We start from the raw sequence: 17,500 nt of genomic DNA on the forward strand, positions 1-17,500 counted from the left end.
GGTGGTTGGTTCTGAGGTTGTCGATTTGCCTCCTGAAGACGTACGTCCAGAAGTCTTTACAGATGAACTTCATTATATCCAAGTCATCCTTAAAGCTGGGCGAGTCCTTGGTCAACCTAGACACAGCGACCATCAACTCAAGCAGAGAAGGAAGGATACACACACTAACACACCATGTACCTCCACCACACACATGCATGCACATGCACACACACATGCCTACCTCTCAATGAGCCCCTGTCCCACTCTGAAGCCCATGCCTTCCAGAATAGAAATACAGATAGCTCTGTCCTGAAGAGAAAAAGAAAGTTTGACTAGTAACCAACTGGCATCCTGCTTCATTGGTTTAGCTTATAGTCAGCCCTAGTTGATAGGCAGTGGCTGTTAGCTAACATAATATTGTGGATTTACGGTTTAGATTTGTCCTGAAGCATGAGAGAGTGCAACACATAGTTAGAATAGCCTCTGATAAAGTAGTTTAGAGTAGGCTGGTTAGCTTGTTCAAAACTGGATAGTGACAACAGATCTTGGCCTGCACATTGTAAGAAAGGTTCCTCTGTAGACCTATGGCGTATATCACTTTTAAGGTACATGCATTGATCAAAGTGGCTGTTTGCTAACATAATATTGTGGATTTACGGTTTAGATTTGTCCTGAAGCATGAGAGAGTGCAACACATAGTTAGAATAGCCTCTGATAAAGTAGTTTAGGGTACGCTGGTTAGCTTGTTCAAAACTGGATAGTGACAACAGATCTTGGCCTGCACACTGTAAGAAAGGTTCCTCTGTAGACCTATGGCGTATATCACTTTTAAGGTACATGCATTGATCAAAGTGGCTGTTTGCTAACATAATATTGTGGATTTACGGTTTAGATTTGTCCTGAAGCATGAGAGAGTGCAACACATAGTTAGAATAGCCTCTGATAAAGTAGTTTAGGGTACGCTGGTTAGCTTGTTCAAAACTGGATAGTGACAACAGATCTTGGCCTGCACACTGTAAGAAAGGTTCCTCTGTAGACCTATGGCGTATATCACTTTTAAGGTGCATGCATTGATCAAAATCTATTCGAATCGAATCTAAAAAATGTATCTATGTAACGTTATTTATTTAACACACCTTGTTGTCCATCTCTCCTTTACTGGATTGCTGCTCCTTGTAAACATGGGACACCATCTCCATATGGAGAAACTCAAACAGAACCTCGTCTGCCATGCCTGAAACACATGAACACATTAAGCAAGCCAATCTAAACTAAACAAACAGTCGTTACTTGTTCCATCAATGTCTGACAGCAGTTAAACGTGAAAGCTCATTGCTGCTTAACCTAATTAGCATAATAGTTAGCCACCGATAGCTAACGTTATCGTCCTCTGCTGCTACACTGCATGCCCAAGGCGTAGGAAGGAATTCACAATTGTTGACTTTCTGTAATAGGCTCATATCAATGAGGATCAAGGATGTATATTGTTGATAATAGCAGTGAATCTCAGTAAAGCTCAACAAAGTGAACACAGTAACCTGTCAGATGACTTGCCACGAAGTAAACAAAAGCCCCCTTCCTCCTGGCTAGCAAAGAGTATTGAAGGCAAGAGTCGGTTTTTATAGCTGCGCTGCCACCATTTTGGCCTGAAGAAAATGCCTTCTTGGCCAATGGAATAACAGCACATATCCATGACAGCCAATCAGAGGTGTGTCTACCTCAGGCCAAAATGGCAGATTTGCTGTGCGCTGATGTTGTAATTGAAAAATGTCGCGCGTTCATTTTCTTATCTATGTAAAGTTCTTTGTGCCTACTACCGAGCGGGCGCGTGACATCAGAGCTCAGGTTTGATTGGCTCTTGTAAAACAAGCCACTTCCTCATTGCTGCTCATGTGATTTGTGTTTTGACATCGATGTGGAGGTTTGACATTTTCTTGCACATATTTCGTCTTAAAATACAAATTTATTTTGCAAATTTAGATGTTACACTTTCCAATTAAGTAATCTCATACTGAGAAGAGAGTAGGCCCACTCCTGTGTTTTATTTGCGTTATTAGAGTCGGTGGACGTGTTTGTTATTGTTAAACTGTGCTGCTCTTTGCTTTACTTATTCGTGGTGTTCACAAAGCAGGATTAACAAATGATCCAGATATAAAAAGAGCGATGAAATATCTTCTTAGCATTCATCAACACATGACTGAATCATATTTCTAACCCTATTCCAATGTTTGTTTTATTCAGATCACTATCACCAGGATATAACATATCTCTTAACAGCCTAATAGCCTGTGTGTGTGTGTGTGTGTGTGTGTGTGTGTGTGTGTGTGTGTGTGTGTGTGTGTGTGTGTGTGTGTGTGTGTGTGTGTGTGTGTGTGTGTGTGTGTGTGTGTGTGTGTGGTGTGTGTGTGTGTGTGTGTGTGTGTGTGTGTGTAGTTATGTCTAGCGGGTATCAGATCGTGGTGCAGGGAGAGGCGTCAGAGACAGACTCCGATGATGAAGTCTACATCACCTCCCTCTCTGCTCCCCAGGCTGCCACAGTGGGAGCCAAGGTTGTTGTTGTTGTGGTGTGTGTGTGACAGTGAAAGAGGGAGAGTTAGCTTAAGAGAGAGATACACCTTGGAAAGTCAATGTTGTGCATGAGATAGACGAGAGCGCATATATGAAAGAGACAGACTGATAGAGCAAGGAGAGTGAGTGAGAGAAATGAGGTAGTACAAGTGAGCGAAACAGAGAAAAAGTGTGTGTGTTGTTGATCATCTGTTTGTGTATCTAATCGGTATCCATTTGCATGCTGTGAACCTGTCCAGTCTATCTCTATCTAACACTCTCCTGTTCTGGATCTACAATGTGTTTGTCTGTGACCCTGGACTGTCAGGTTCCTGGGGAGGCGTCGGAGACCGACAGTGAGGGTGAGCTGGAGCGGGCGGACCGAGAGCGGAGAAAAGTGACCGCTGCAGCGGTGAGCCAGGAGAGCACTCACATCCTGCAGAGAGACCTGCCCCCCCTTATAGTGGTCAGAGACCATCCTGATATACAGTCCATAGTGGAAGACAGGCCGAGCCCTACCCACAGACCACATGGTGAGGAATAGCAGTTACACTGTCTTGTACTACTAACGTTACTACTACTACTACTACTACAGTACTATGACTACTACTAATGCTACTAATCATCATCATCATCATCTTAATACACAATTGTACTGTAAAACATAGCTTGCTGTGAAAGGTAAATAGGCCAAAACTTTAGCATGTTTGTTGATGTGGCCCAACCCTATCGGCAGGATAAAATGTTACGTTTTTGCAATCCACGGAAATGTAAAATATGAATATTTCAGTTCTTCAACACAGACACCGGCTCTTCCTGGTTAAGTGGCCGAGGCCCCGCCTCGGAGGAGCCACCGCTACTTCCTGGTAGGCTTGTCAAAAGTATCGATAGTATCGATAAAAGTCAATACTAAAAATTTGAAACGGATACAATACTCATTTGCAAATGTATCAATATCAGCAGTGCTTTCTCTTAATTAAAAATCAAACATACCACTGATTTCTCCCTCCCTGTCATTGGTGGCTATCTTTTGCTTCAACAAATGCAAAGTATTCTGATAGGCTGATCACTAGAGCAGGTGTAATCTGCTGTGTAAGGTCAAAGTTTTTTCGTGAATTTTATCAGGCCCAGATTATGGAGAAGCGTGCATCTGTCCGTCCATCTGTGTTTTTTTTTTTTTTATGCCTCTTGATGTGTTGTCATCCCGCCGCATGGTATCGAGTATCGATATTTTCCTGGGTATCGGTATCGAAGTAGAAATTCTAGTATCGTGACATCCCTACTTCCTGGTAACCGACCCGGTCCCCAGCCCAGCGTGACCACCGACTCAATCACTCTCATTCAATGACTCATTCAACCCGGTAATGTGTCACGGCAGCCACGGCTCAAATCGCCAGTTAGTTTAGGCAAGCAAAACAACTTGGTTGGGGTTAGGGTCCGGATTTGAACCGGCTCTCTCATGACAAGAACGTTACAAGTCTGCAACGCTACGGGTCAGCCACTCCCACCTCTTCTCTCTACTGAGACTTTGACATACTTAAAAATTGTATGACGTGTATAACGTTAATTATTCATGTATTTAGAAACGTGAAATGCTATGTATTTTGGTTCAGCGATGTCCATATTCTAAATATATGTGGATTCCAAAAACGTACAATGCCAACATTTTATTCTGGCAACTGGGCTGTGTGGCCAAAATTGATTGGTGTAAATTGGGATTAGTCAACTTCATCTTGAAGAAATACCTTTGGGTATTTTAAAGGTACAGGACGGACAAACCCCGTCTTTATTTGTCACAATGCACCAATGCATGCACATGCGTTATACACACACACACGCTTAGAGGTGCCGTGAAATTTGTCCTCCACATTTTTCCCAACCTCGCTCGTTCTCCTCCACGGGCTGGCCAGGAGCGCTGGGCAGCTGCAGTGAAGTACCCGGGGACCCAACTTCTTCCAACCGCCGCTGGTCAGACGATGATCTGCTTACATGCTTTTAGTGGGGGTCCATATTGATGTTATATGGAGGAAACCCTAGGAAGCACTGGGATAACATGCAAACTCCACATAGAAAGTCCCAATTTCAAGAGATAGCCCACCTGGGCACTATAGGCACCGAAGCCATGGGGAGACAGACCCCCAGTGCCAACAGCATCCCAGGCGGGAATCGAACCCAGGACCTTCTTGCTGTGAGGCAAGAGCGCGAGGCAAGAACTATATGCTTAGCCCTCCTCATAGATCAAATCCTCTGAAATTGATGTATTTGCAGTAATACATGTCACGTTGTTTTGTATTGTAGCCAATCAGTGTAATTTAAAAAAATGCAGTTGTGAGCATTATTTTCTCACATTTTGTCCAAATCTGATCAGACATGTCTGAGATCAACTGGACGAATCAGTAAATAAACAAGTGGACATTAGTTCTCCGACATGTGAATGTATTTTTCAGGCGACACCTTGTTGCAGCAGAAGCTTCAGGAGTCTAACAGTCGACTGCATTCGGATGTGGGACAGACACTACGGCAGGTTTATGGCAATGCCAGCCGAGAGGTACGCCAAGACGTATGAGTGAAGATGCCTAGATTTCATATTTCAGGCATTCACAGTGAGAGCATTATAGAGGTCGCCCAAGTAACATGCCTTTCATCCATTACTACTATTGTAGTGGCCACTGCAGCCTATTCATTCTCCAGTGTTGTATAAATGTATGAGAATATTTGAGCACAAAACGTATTGCTCTGAACTTATTGACATTGTTTTGTGTGTTCATCAAAAAGGTTCCAAGGCACTCTTCTTCATTAAAAAGCTTTAATATAAGGCTAGTTCTTCATAGAACAGAATAAAAGAGCCAACATGTTTCGGCCATAAGGCCTTCTTCAGGGCTAGTTGCAAAACCTTGTTTTGCAACTAGGTCGGAGTTACAAAAACATACACAGCTAGCTAATTTTATTGGTAAAATAGCTGTTGAATTCATGTTATAATCAGTGCAAAATCTAAACAATAAATCACATATTGCATAATTACACCTCAAATTACGTAAAAAAAACACTTTGATGACGTCAATTCGGACAAATCGGAGCTCAAAGTGATACCCGAATTTCCGATCTGTAATTCTGACCTCGACGACCGTTCAATTAATTTTTTATAGGTCGGAGCCCATTTTTCCCCCTGTGTTCCGAGTTGTCATGAACGCGGTATAATGCTGCACTGTACATGACATCAAAAATACTGTGCGGCAAACTAAATTAAGTTGACTTCATCCAATAATTGCAAACAGTAGACAGAGTAGGCATACCTCACTCTATGTAAACAGAGATCCTACTGTAGGCTATATTGTTATGACCATAGAGTTTTAGAAAGGTTCTATCCTGTGGTATCATAGCAATCACCATGAGGTACATCTAAAATGGCTGCAGTAGAACTCTGCAAATTAGCTAATGCCATGTGGAATTCAGCAGTCTCACACATCAAGCTAATCATTTCCATGACATCATCTTGTCAATGACTAATACAAAAAATAATGTATAAAATGTCATTTATGCATCTATTAATTAACATGACTGACGTTGTCGTTTACCCTGCTTATCTTTGTCATATAGGTGCGCAGTGCTACAGCTCAGCTCAATACTTCGCAGAGCTCCATCATCAACGCTTCCCACAGCATCAGATTAATACTGGATGACCTGAAGGCCGTCTCTGAGAAGATCGACATCATCACCAGCTGCCATCTGCTGCCTGATATTAACATCAATAACCCCATTAATAACACCACTCCTCCTTGAAGACATACATCAAGAGGCGTAAACATATCATGTTATGTTTGTTCATTTGTTGTATTTTGTTGTTGTTGTTGCAATTGTTGGTTTCCAATAGCATTTCACAATATGCCAACTTTATTTCAATGTTTATCAACAATATGTACATAATATCAACAAATGTTTAAACAGCTTTAGAATTAATTTAAATCTGCTGTCAATATGAGTGAGAAAGAATACTTATGTACCATGCCATGTTTTGGACCTCTGTACCAAGGTTTGTTTACATTTTGATTTGGGAGTTTGCTGTCATTTGTTTTACTGTAGTGTTTGTAAAAAAAATAACTCAACATAATCTCCCATTAATCAGCTGTAAGCAGAGGTTTATATCCTTGCTGTGTTCTGGTCCTCTGTGATAGCCAGCAGATTGATCAAGGAAGCAGACATATTTCTCTTGCTTTAATTTTAATGTAAAATAATACAATTTGAAATGTAATATAACGAATTAAAGATAAAAAGTAACATTGAAGACAAAACACAAATTAAAACACTTGCCACTTGTGCATTAAATGTAAATTAAAATTCTTCATGCTTTTAACAGTTTCTTGTTTTATTGTTTTTGTTAGTCTGATTGAATGTTTTGAAAAATAAATTAATTGCAAAGCACCTATGCGGACCTTAATCCCCAGTGGGTTCATTCATTGGCTATGGAAATAAAGAAAAGGTAACGATGGAGACACTGAAACACCTTTGAAGCATTTCCTTAGTTGGCATTTGGTAATAATTGTAATAACTTCATTTTCAAATATTCTGTATACTCTACAATTAAAATACCATGGAAAGCTTCTTGCTCTTTCAGTTCAACCTTACATTCATAACCAAGGTTTCTGGTGAACAGCAGCTTAAAAGAAATCAACGTTTGGTTATCATTTGGTCGTATGGCATTGTGGAGGGATAGCACGTGTATGTATTCTGTTCAGTTAATGTCAAATCAGATCCGTTCAGGTCATTTCAGCACAATTTGGTACGGTTTGCTTAATTTTGATATATTTTAATCTCTAAGATGAGTTTTGTTGTTTATTGGTTTCCGTTCAGCTCAACTCAAGTTCAGTCCAATTTGGTTCCATTTAATCCAGATCAGATCAGACCAAGTAGTTTAGCGGTGGAAAAAATATATATCTTCAAACTCAGAGTGCTGATATGATATAAATCTTTACTCCTGTATTTTTGTATTGTTTTGTGCAGAGTGATTTAAAGAGGGATTGGCACCAACCGAAGTCCAAAATGCATGAATGCATAAAATAAAGCTGATCATATACAATTTGATTATTTAAATGTCTGACCCTTTCAAAGTACATCACAAACGGTCCATTCTGATTCTGCTGCAACTTTACAGTGCTTAATACAGGACCTTACTTCCAGGAACTATTGCGAGTGGTCCATCGGACTGAATGAAGATGACGCAACTCTTATATCTCTATGACTCTGGTTTTGTGTTCTTTTAGGTGCCACCTGTCTGTCTGTACTGTACCAACCACCCTTCCACCCCTCTCTTTCCTCCATCGGTCAGGCAATTTTCCATCCATGCATCTGTCTGTCTGTCCATCCATCCTCCCATTCAACCGTCACCTGCTTGTCCATCCATCCATGATCTGTCCATCTGTACAGTGCAGGTAGGCCTACATCACTACAGTACAGGTAGGCCTACATCACACAGGTGTGCAGATGTACACCAGCACCACCACCAGCAGGTTGAGAACTGTGCACACAATACCCAGAAGGGCATACATCTGCTCAACGTCATAGCAGCAGGACGAGTCAGAATCAGCCACCTGAGAGAGAGAGAGAGAGAGAAATTAGAAACAAGACTCGCTCTGGTGTTGTGACATATTTCAGCCACCTGATGGTGCCATTGATACAGGCAACGTTAGACAAGAGGAGAGGAAAGCTGGACTGAAGAGTTAAAGCTTCTATTCTATTCTGTTGTTTGCATTCTGATGTCTACAAGCATTCCCCTTACACGGAAGCATTGTGTTTAATTCATTTATGGATGCAAAATGAAAATGTTGAGAGTAAAATAACAGATCTGTTCTATCCTGCTTTTTCCTACTTTAGTCTGTGTTCTATTCTCACCATACTGTATATTTTGATTTCAAGTTTTGAATCAACATAGCCGATCTCTCGTCTGATGAGCCAAAAGACAGTCTTGGTTACAGATTGTAATATTTACCTGTCTCCTGCAGTCTCTCTGTCTTATTTCATTATCTTCAGTAAGTTTGGGATCCATTTTTACCATCCAAATGTGGTCTGGCTCTGTAGTGCTGCTCTTCATTTTCCTCTTCTGTCAGGACTGCAAAGACTCACAGGTCTGTAATGAGCGGGAGAGTTAAGGGGTTGTGGTTCTAACGCGCTTGGTGGTGATGTCACTAGTGTCCTCTTAAGTGTGTGTGTGTGTGTGTGTGTGTGTCTGTGTGTCTGTGTATGTGTGTGTGTGTGTGTGTGTGTGTGTGTGTGTGTGTGTGTGTGTGTGTGTGTGTGTGTGTGTGTGTGTGTGTGTGTGTGTGTGTGTGTGTGTGTGTGTGTGTGTGTGTGAGAGAGAGAGAGAGACTGAAAGCCCTTTATTGAGATGATGATGCAGACAGTGATAGGGTATTTGCCATTAGGACAGCTATGTTAATGGAGATCTATTGAGGCTTCATTACTGGCAAGGTCTACGTGTTGAAGGTCAGAGGTGAAGGGTTAGTTGCTGTAGATGAGTTCCCCCTGGACGTTTTTTTCTTCAATTATGTGATCAGGACCTAAAAATGTGTTGTAATGAGACTGAAACCGTTATTAAAAGAAAGGGGGGGAAAGGGCATCCAAAATTGCTGGTTAGTTTTCTCAAGGCATTGCAAAGGATCGTTTTCACAGGTTGCAAGAAAATCTATTTAAAATATTTGAGATCACTGGTCTAAAGATTATATATATATATATATATCTATATATATATATTCAGGTCTCATCAATTCCAGACCTTATTGATCATCGTGACAGTAATTTGATTTGTTTTGTATTGTATCATTCTATGATGTTTTCTCCCAATATCAAAGTATTTCCAAATTTTTCAGTGATCTTTTTTTCGTTTGAATTAATTATTATTAACAATTAATTATTATCCTGAAGTCATGGAAAGCTTTTCTCATATCAGAAAACATCTGCTCAGATTTTCAGCAGTGAAGTCTTGGGTTTACTTAATCTAAAAAGCCTGAGGATGAGAAATCCCACAAAAACTCAGATAATGCTGCATTGGTAGCCTGGGTAAACCCAGCCTCCATGTGACCTCTATGTGCTATCAACTTACGCTACAGGCATAGCATCTGACGTCACGTTGAAGGGTTTACCCAGGCTACTGCACTGGTTCGAACTTCCTCCGGTCTGAAGCGCCCCCCCCCCCACTTCCTTTGACCAGACTTTGTGGGCGTGAACTTTCTCTTTCTGTCTCTCCGATTACATTCCTCTGAAACAGCTGACGGGGGAATCACCAGAATCTTACTTCTTGAAGGAGAGAGGGGAGGGGCAGAGAGATACTGTATGCAGTGGTTCTCAAATGGGGGTCCGGGGACCCCTAGTGGTCCGTGGCACTTTGCCAGGGGGTCCGCGAAAAGTTTTCAGGAAAATAAAAATATATTTATTTTTTTGTCTGTGCAAAAGCTTCATAGTTCAAAAAATATTGTATGCTTTAAATCTAAAATTGTTCATGGATTAACATTCTAATCTAACAAACCTATCAATTTAAAAGTCAAGCACGTTACCGTGGAAACAATAAGGCTTAGCCAAAATCACAAATCAGAATTAGGGGGTCCCCGGTGTATTTTCTATCTTGTAAGGGGTCCTTGGCTAAAAAACATTTGAGAACCTCTGCTGTATAGACTCTATACCAGGGATACTCAACTTGCTTTGCCCAGGGGCCACTTTCGTGAAATGATAGGAGGCCAGGGGCCAGTTAATAAACAACAAATATAAAATTTTCTGTAGCGGATTGTAGGTTTTTGGGGTGTAAGCCGGAGTTTAGTCTGACAATGTTGTGCACACCGGATAGTTAGTTAGGTTAGGTTAGTTAGGTTAAGTACATACATAAGTGCCTGGGTTCAGTCAAACTTTATTTCACGTTAGTTTTTATTGTGAATTAGATTCAAAATTCAGAATGAAAACTAATGTGAAATTATTAGCAAATGGTCGGGGGGCCACTCTGCACCCTGTCGCGGGCCGCATCTGGCCTCCGGGCCGCAAGTTGAGTAACACTGCTCTACACAGTATCCCCCCAGGGGTCCAGGGGGTCCCCAGCCAAAAGGGGGGTAATTTATTTTAGCTATAATTCCATTCATAAGTAACACAATGATTATTTTGGTCATGGGTTTAATACACTTCCTGTAATAAAACATCTAAAAGCATCAATCTTATTATCATATGGGGGTCCGTGGGACAAAATCCTATCAAATGGGGGTCCGTGGTCTAATTTTTGTCAGTTTAGGGGTCCCTCATGTGAAAAAATTTGAGAACCACTGGTATAGAGAGAATCGGGGCAGAGATAGAGAGAGGGAGAGAGAGAGAAAGAGCAAGGGGCAGAACGAGGAAGAGAGAGAGGGGGAGATAGAGAGAAAGCGCAAGGGGCAGAATGAGGAAGAGAGAGAGGGGGAGATAGAGAGGGCCAGAGAGAGAGAGAGTGGGGGCAGAGAGAGAGAGTGCCAGAAAGAGAGCAAGAGAGTGGGGGCAGAGCGAGAGAGAGAGGCAGATGGAGAGGGAGAGAGAGCGGGGAAGGGGGGGGGGGCAGAGAGAGGGAGAGAGAAAGTGATTTCCTTCCTGTGACTTCATCGATGCCCGATTCGTCTTGTCAGAAAATGACAAAAAGAAACATGCCAGTCGCCAGACTGTTTTACTTCTGTTTTTCAGGCAGAGTAGCGGAAACAGCTGTAAAACAAGCTCTTTCATATTTTGACATAGAAACTATTTAGTCTTATCAGAGGATTATATGATTATAGGCTAATGGTAATAATAAACTATTTCTTAGGCAAAGTAGAAAGTGCTTCACAATTAAAAGAATAGAAATAAAACCCGAATAGCAGTGCAACCACGGTCTTCTACCCCCAAGCCCCCCCCCCCCCCACACACACACACACACACACACACACACACACACACACATACACATACATATGATGTCTTGGACTATTTTCAATAATGTAGACTACATTGGCAATCCCGGTTATCATCCCATATTGTATCATCCATTCATTAAATTGCATGGTCCCTTTATTTCTCTCTCTCCCTCCTGCAGCCTCACCCCTAACTGTTACGTCATTCAGTCATTGATATACACGCCCCCCTCATTCCTTGTCCAATCACTGTCTCCCACGGTTTCCCTCTCTCTGGCCTATACCCAAACAGCTCTTTTTCCTCGTCTTTCTGTTGGCCAATCAACCGAATGAGTTGTATAAAAATGCCCATGTATATCTCACTGTGTTGTAACTCACCTATGTGCTGTCACCTCTCAGTTGCTGAACCTCATCGAAGCAGTGTTTCGCCCCACCTCCTCCCCCGATCACCACCATTGTCATGGCTCCTGATGAATTCCCTATGGGGGAATTCTCTATCCTATAAATCACTGACGTCCTCCGCTCATCTCAGGAGGAACCGTCATCATATCATGGAGCCATTCGCCAAATCTAATTACTATCATTAAAAGTTTATCTGTACCTTCTACCTGTCTCTAGTCTCACACTGGCACAAATAAGTCAGCCTAAACATAGGCATCCATAGGACATACACTGGGGAATTAGAACGAGTTAGAAGTTATTATAGTGATACCAGAGATAAAAAAAAAAAAACACACAATAAAGTAAAATAACGTCACATGAACTCAGTATTGAGCAGCAGACACGCCATTATGTCCTTATAGGAATAGGCTACTAGAAATATTGTCCACTTCATAAGCTCATTTCTAGCTTTGTGTGCTCGCACGTGTTGTTTGCATGCTTGCGTGCTTCACATCCTGCGCGCTTCACAACCTCATTTAGGTCGCATTGACCATCAATTCCAATAGGAAGTGTATACAAATTGTGGTAATGAAGTTGCTAAAAAGGTGTAACACAAAATTGTGTGGAAATGTTTACTTCTTGGTGCTTTTATAAACAGTCAAGCCAGACTGGTTCGACAACAGGTGTGATTATTTTGAATAAAACACCCATAAATCAGTTAAATTAATTCAAATCAATTGTTATTTGCAAAAGGCGTAGTATTACCACCCCATGTTCTTTTGGGGCAATTTGATGAAAGAAAACCATATTTATGATGGCAAAACTTTTCTTTCTTTGTCAAATTGACCTGGAGACAACAGGAAGGGTAGGTTAAATATTGCTTTTAATTAATCACTGTTTTTATTGTTCATGAGTTTTGTAATGTGCTAATGTAATGTGCCAATGTTCTGCTTCTCTGTTTCACTGTTTTCACTCTCATCATTTTATTAACTTGAGTCTTAATGTTTTTATTTACCTGTTTTACCTGTTTTTAACTCAATTTGTCTCATAGAGTTGAAAATATCAACTTTAGTAGGATAAGTATGGAGATATGGAACTAAGATCAATATATCAAATTACACTCGCATAGCAGCACCTTATAGTTAAGGAAAAACACACATGCTCTCTCCAGTATGAAGCTCAAGGCCTAAAGCACGCGAGGGGACAAAGAACTCAGCGTTTTAGTCTGTAGGTTTCAGAATTCCAAGGCGGGTTTTACTTTGTTTCGAACTCAAGCTCTCACTAGTGCCTACAACGCTGCGTACGCAGCCCTATGGAAGACTGTCATTTTGCTCCAAAATTACTTTTCATTAAAACCGACCACCCACCTGTAGGTGGCGTGGTGCCCCCCTGGGGCTGACACGGATCCCCGTGACTACGTCACGTCCTGTCAGCCCAGGGATAATCACTTTACGTTTCTTCCAGCCACTGAGAAGACGTGTTTTTGAAAGCTCCGCGGTTAGCTCTGAGTTAGCTCTCACATAGCTTAGATACTAGGCTTGTTCCGTCTTATTAGCCCACCTTAAGAGGTTTGCGTGGAACGGGGTAAAAGCAGGCTTCGGGGACCCGATCCTGTTCTCTCCACCGGCGGCGTCGGAACAAGTCATCTAAAAGCTAAGAGTATCTTCCTTAGTTAACTGTTTATTGCTACCACCGTGTAGTTGTGCTTGCTACCGCCGTGTAGTGGTTTATTGCTGCCACCGTGTAGCTGTGCTTCGCTCCCCCGGCTGGGGCAGCGTTATCGTTTGAGGGCTGACTTAGGTCCGCGCTCAAAACTGTTAGGCTAGGTTGCATACGTGCTGTTAGCTTACAGTGTAGCATTAGAACAATAGGCTAGCTAGCCTGGTTCTTGCGGATAAGCTAGCGTGCACCCGTGTGGTTAGCGTCCGTGTGCTTGTTTAGGCGCCGGCTATATTGTCAGAGCGCGCACGTTACTCCAGGAGTAACGTTAGATATATAGTTAGCGAGTTGATCAGTGCAGCTAGCTTGGACTAGCTTGTAGCACTCCAGCTATCTGGCTGTGCGCCTTGAACCCTCGGTCTTGCAGCTGCTGGGCTATCTTCACGAGCGAGCCCTCCAAGGGAGCAGTTTGTGGGGCGATGCCCAGGGCCGCAGCTAAGCTCTGGAGAGCGGACCAAGGTCCACTCTCAAAGGAGTGTGAAAGCTAGCTTGCATACGTGCAGATAGCATTAGTACTGTTTAGCACAGAACGACAGTATTGTTGCAGATAGCTGGCGTGCACCCGTGCAGTTAGTATCTGTGTGCTAAGTACATTGGGTGCGAGCTACCTCCGCTACAATAGAAGTACCGCCCCTTGCTGGCGCTACGCGTCCAGCAGGGGTTACAGCTCGCCAAGGTCTGGGCTCAGTGCCAGCCTTTGGCTTGTAGCTCAAAGGACAAGCCCACCGCCCTTGGTGCCCAAGGCCCGGGGTGGTTGGGAGCTCTCCATGGGTCGCACACCCTTGTTGGAGTGCCCCCTGCAAGCGCAGGGAGCCTGGCAGGGGGCACAGCGCACCTTGGTCCATGGCCACGGCCTGGCCTCGGTTGGCAGCGCTCAGGTCAAGCCCTCCGTTTGGCTCACCAAGGCTGGGCTCAGTTCCAGCCTGCGGCTTGTAGCTTTAGACCCACCGTCCTTGGTGCCCAAGGCCCGAGTTCGGTCGGGAGCTCGCCCAGGGTCTCATACCCATCATCAAGGCTCGCCTTGGTCCATGGCTACGGCGTGGCCTCGGCAGCCCACCATCAATGGCACCGAGGGCCCATTGCTGGTCGGGAGCTCGCCTGGGGGCCGCACTGTCGGACAAGTCCACGTGCGGCCGGTCTCGAGAGAGAATGTTACCTCCGCAGTCCCCCCAGGCTGCGAAAGTCGCACAGCAGGGGAGGGGGGGGGGTTACTTCGATACAACAGCGCGTCAGTAGGCGGAGCTTGCGTAAGAAGTTCTCCCCCAGCATGCACAGCTTCTACGGAACTGACCATGCGGCGGGGGGGGGGGGGGGGGGGGGGGGGGGGCCGTAGCCTCTCACGTCCCGCCCCCCCATCAGGGTACCGGATCAAAAGGTCCCGGTGCCCAGCAATATGCTCATGACGGGTTCCGCTCCTTTGGCCACAAGAGACCATCTTGTCCAACAGGCTCGATGCCTGGGAGCATCTATGTTCCCCGTCCCCATTACGGTGCACCCTCCAGAAGGGATACGCTCTACAGTTTGCCAGGCCCACACCCACGTTTGACGGGACCCCCGATCCGGCCGTGGAGGGGGAGGCCATGGACATACTCCACAAGGAGGTTTTTCGTTCCTCGCCAGAGGGGCGATTCGCTCGGTTCCCAAGGCAGATGTGCGCTTGGGTTTTCTACCACAGGTACTTTAGCGTGCCCAAGAAGGACGGCTCTGAGTTCAAAATTGGACCTTCGGCGTCTCAACAAGACGCTGAGGAAGTTCCGTTCTGAATGCTCTCTTTCCCCGCCTGTTCAACGAGTTGAGACAGGGGGATTTCTTACTTCCGGGGATCTGAAAGGTGCGTTCTTCCATGTCCACGTGGTCAGGAGACACAGGAAATACCTGAGGTTCTCCTTCCTGGCGAAGGCTTACGAGTTCTGTGTCTTGCCATTCGGCATGTCTTTGAGCCCGCGAACCCTCACGGTGTGAGTGGAGACAGCCTTGGCTCCCCTCCGCGCGAAGGGGATCCGCGTCTTCCTATATCTCGACGACGTTCTCTTAGCGGCCGACTCGAGGGTCCGTGCCACGGAACATACCAAGGTGGTGACCGATCACCGGCAAACCTTAGGGTTTTTGGTGAACGGGCAGAAGAGTTGCCTCGTCCCAGCGCAGGCAGCGACCTTCCTGGGGCTCGAGCTAGACTTCCTGCGAGCCTTTCGCCAGAGCGACAGGCTCGCACGGTGCGGACAGCAAGCCAAGGACGTTAGGTCTGTGCCCTCGGTGTCAGTGCATCAGTGCACAGTGATGTTGGGCCTGATGGCCTCAGCACTGCATGTGCTCCCGCTGGGGAGGCTCCCACCATCAGACATGTAGTATGCTAATAACATCTTGTGGACATCTTGGTTAGGTAAACGCTCGTGATAACTAAGACAGAGACAAATGAGGAGACACAGCAGTTTATATAGTACAGCGATTTATAATCATGATTACGACCATGATCATGATTCTATCGAAATAAACATAAACTGCCCTTACCTCTCTCAACTTGTACCTTAGTAGGCTACTAGCCTGCCTGTAGCCTATATGATAAAGTTTTAGAATGACGCGTTTGGATTTTACATACTCAACCAACTACTGTTGTCAATTGGTAAACATTATGAAATCTGTAAACACTTATTGAACCATTACAGGAAAGCTGATAAGACACTACAATTTTCACCATTCAAACTTTGCTGTGAACTGAGATGTTTTAGCAGAATAGTATATATACTTTCCTAAATTTGGTAGCTGATATAGAGAAACAATGATAGAACATAATCAATGTGGGGGCCAAGAGAACGGATACATACAATTAGACCTTAGGTAGCAGTGTGGCCCCAGGGGAATAACTGGGTCCAACTATTGGTAGGATGATTAAAACACTAGTCTTCTGATTCAGAAAAAACTAAATCATATCATTTTAATTGGTGCGTGTGTGTGCGTGTGTGTGTGTGTGTGTGTGTGTGTGTGTGTGTGTGTGTGTGAAAAAACCAACAAGAAAAAAAAACTACTAACTAAACTTTACCACTATTCCTTCAGAAGTTGTAGCTGTCATAGACTGTGTTGCATAGTTGATTTCTCTATTGCTGACAAAAATGTGTTATTGTAAGTCGCTTTGGATAAAAGCGTCTGCCAAATGATGTAATGTAATGTAATGTAATGTGTGCGCGCACGCGCGCGCCTGTGTGTGTGTGCATGCGTGTGTGTGTGTGTGTGTGTGTGTGTGTGTGTGATGGAGGGAGATCCTGGGCTGCTAATCTTCAGAAGAGTTGTCTGGTTGGTGGGTATCCTCCCTTAGCCTTGGTAAGAGTCAAGGTGACATTTTTATAGCTTTGAAGGTGAAGGGTCATTTTTGTTCCTGGGAAAGAATGTTATTCAAGGGTCCGTGTTTTATTGTGAAGCTCTCGTGTGAAGAGTGCTAGATCAATTAATGGTGTATTAACAGTAACCAGTACAACCACAGTCTTCTACCACAGCCCCCCCCCCCCCCCCCCCCCCCACACACACACAGTGACACAGAGAGAGAGGGGGGGGGGAGATGAAAAGGGAAATCCTTCCTCATTGCGGTTTTCACAAAGTGGCATCAGTGTTTGATGTCAGAGTTTCACTTTCCATCCAGGATGAACCTATATTTAAGGAGCAGAGCAACTTCTCTGCATCCAGAAGACACCGAGCTGAACCACCTGAGACCCAGCTGAAGAAGAACTGTCTGAAACAACAGCAGAACCAGAAGAACCAGAAGCAGCAGAACCAGGAGAACAAGAAGCAGCACCATGTCTCCATCAATCTCCAGCCTCCTCCTCCTCCAGCTGCTCAGCCTGGTGCTGATGGTGGTCGCCATGCCAACCTGCCAGCTCAAAGGTGACGTCGTCCAGGAAGCCCACGACCTGCTGATAGATCTGGTAGGACCCTGACCTCTGACCTTTCCCATTGTTTTCTCCATCAGTACGACCGCACTGCTGCTGTCTGTGGCC

The 17,500-nt window shown here is 44.2% G+C and overlaps 2 protein-coding genes across 4 annotated transcripts in view; one reads left to right on the forward strand and one right to left on the reverse strand.

Moving 5' to 3' along the window:
- The window catches only part of trappc6bl (trafficking protein particle complex subunit 6B, like), a 7,666-nt gene extending 6,107 nt beyond the window's left edge, over positions 1–1,559 (reverse strand). For both annotated transcript variants that reach the window (XM_083637351.1, XM_083637350.1), the window contains exons 1-4: positions 1,521–1,559; positions 1,119–1,216; positions 224–291; positions 1–116 (exon numbers count right to left, since the gene is read on the reverse strand). The exon at positions 1–116 is cut by the window's left edge and continues 2 nt beyond it. In XM_083637351.1, coding sequence (XP_083493477.1) covers positions 1–116; positions 224–291; positions 1,119–1,214 — 280 coding nt within the window. In that variant the 5' untranslated portion in view covers positions 1,215–1,216; positions 1,521–1,559. The remainder of the gene's footprint in view (positions 117–223; positions 292–1,118; positions 1,217–1,520) is intronic.
- Positions 1–6,995, forward strand: part of bloc1s3 (biogenesis of lysosomal organelles complex-1, subunit 3) — a 95,875-nt gene extending 88,880 nt beyond the window's left edge. The window contains exons 1-5 of one of the 2 annotated variants that reach the window (XM_083637591.1): positions 1,882–1,903; positions 2,416–2,531; positions 2,858–3,062; positions 4,977–5,077; positions 6,127–6,995. In XM_083637591.1, the coding sequence (XP_083493717.1) occupies positions 2,418–2,531; positions 2,858–3,062; positions 4,977–5,077; positions 6,127–6,309 (603 nt within the window). In that variant the 5' untranslated portion in view covers positions 1,882–1,903; positions 2,416–2,417 and the 3' untranslated portion in view covers positions 6,310–6,995. Of the gene's footprint in view, positions 1–1,881; positions 1,904–2,415; positions 2,532–2,857; positions 3,063–4,976; positions 5,078–6,126 lie in introns of those variants that run through there. The other variant, XM_083637592.1, reaches the window with a different exon arrangement.
- Positions 6,996–17,500: the final 10,505 nt, after the last annotated feature.

Source organism: Poromitra crassiceps, assembly GCF_964638095.1.
Source record: "Poromitra crassiceps genome assembly, chromosome: 5".
NCBI classification, from domain to species: Eukaryota; Metazoa; Chordata; class Actinopteri; order Beryciformes; family Melamphaidae; genus Poromitra; species Poromitra crassiceps.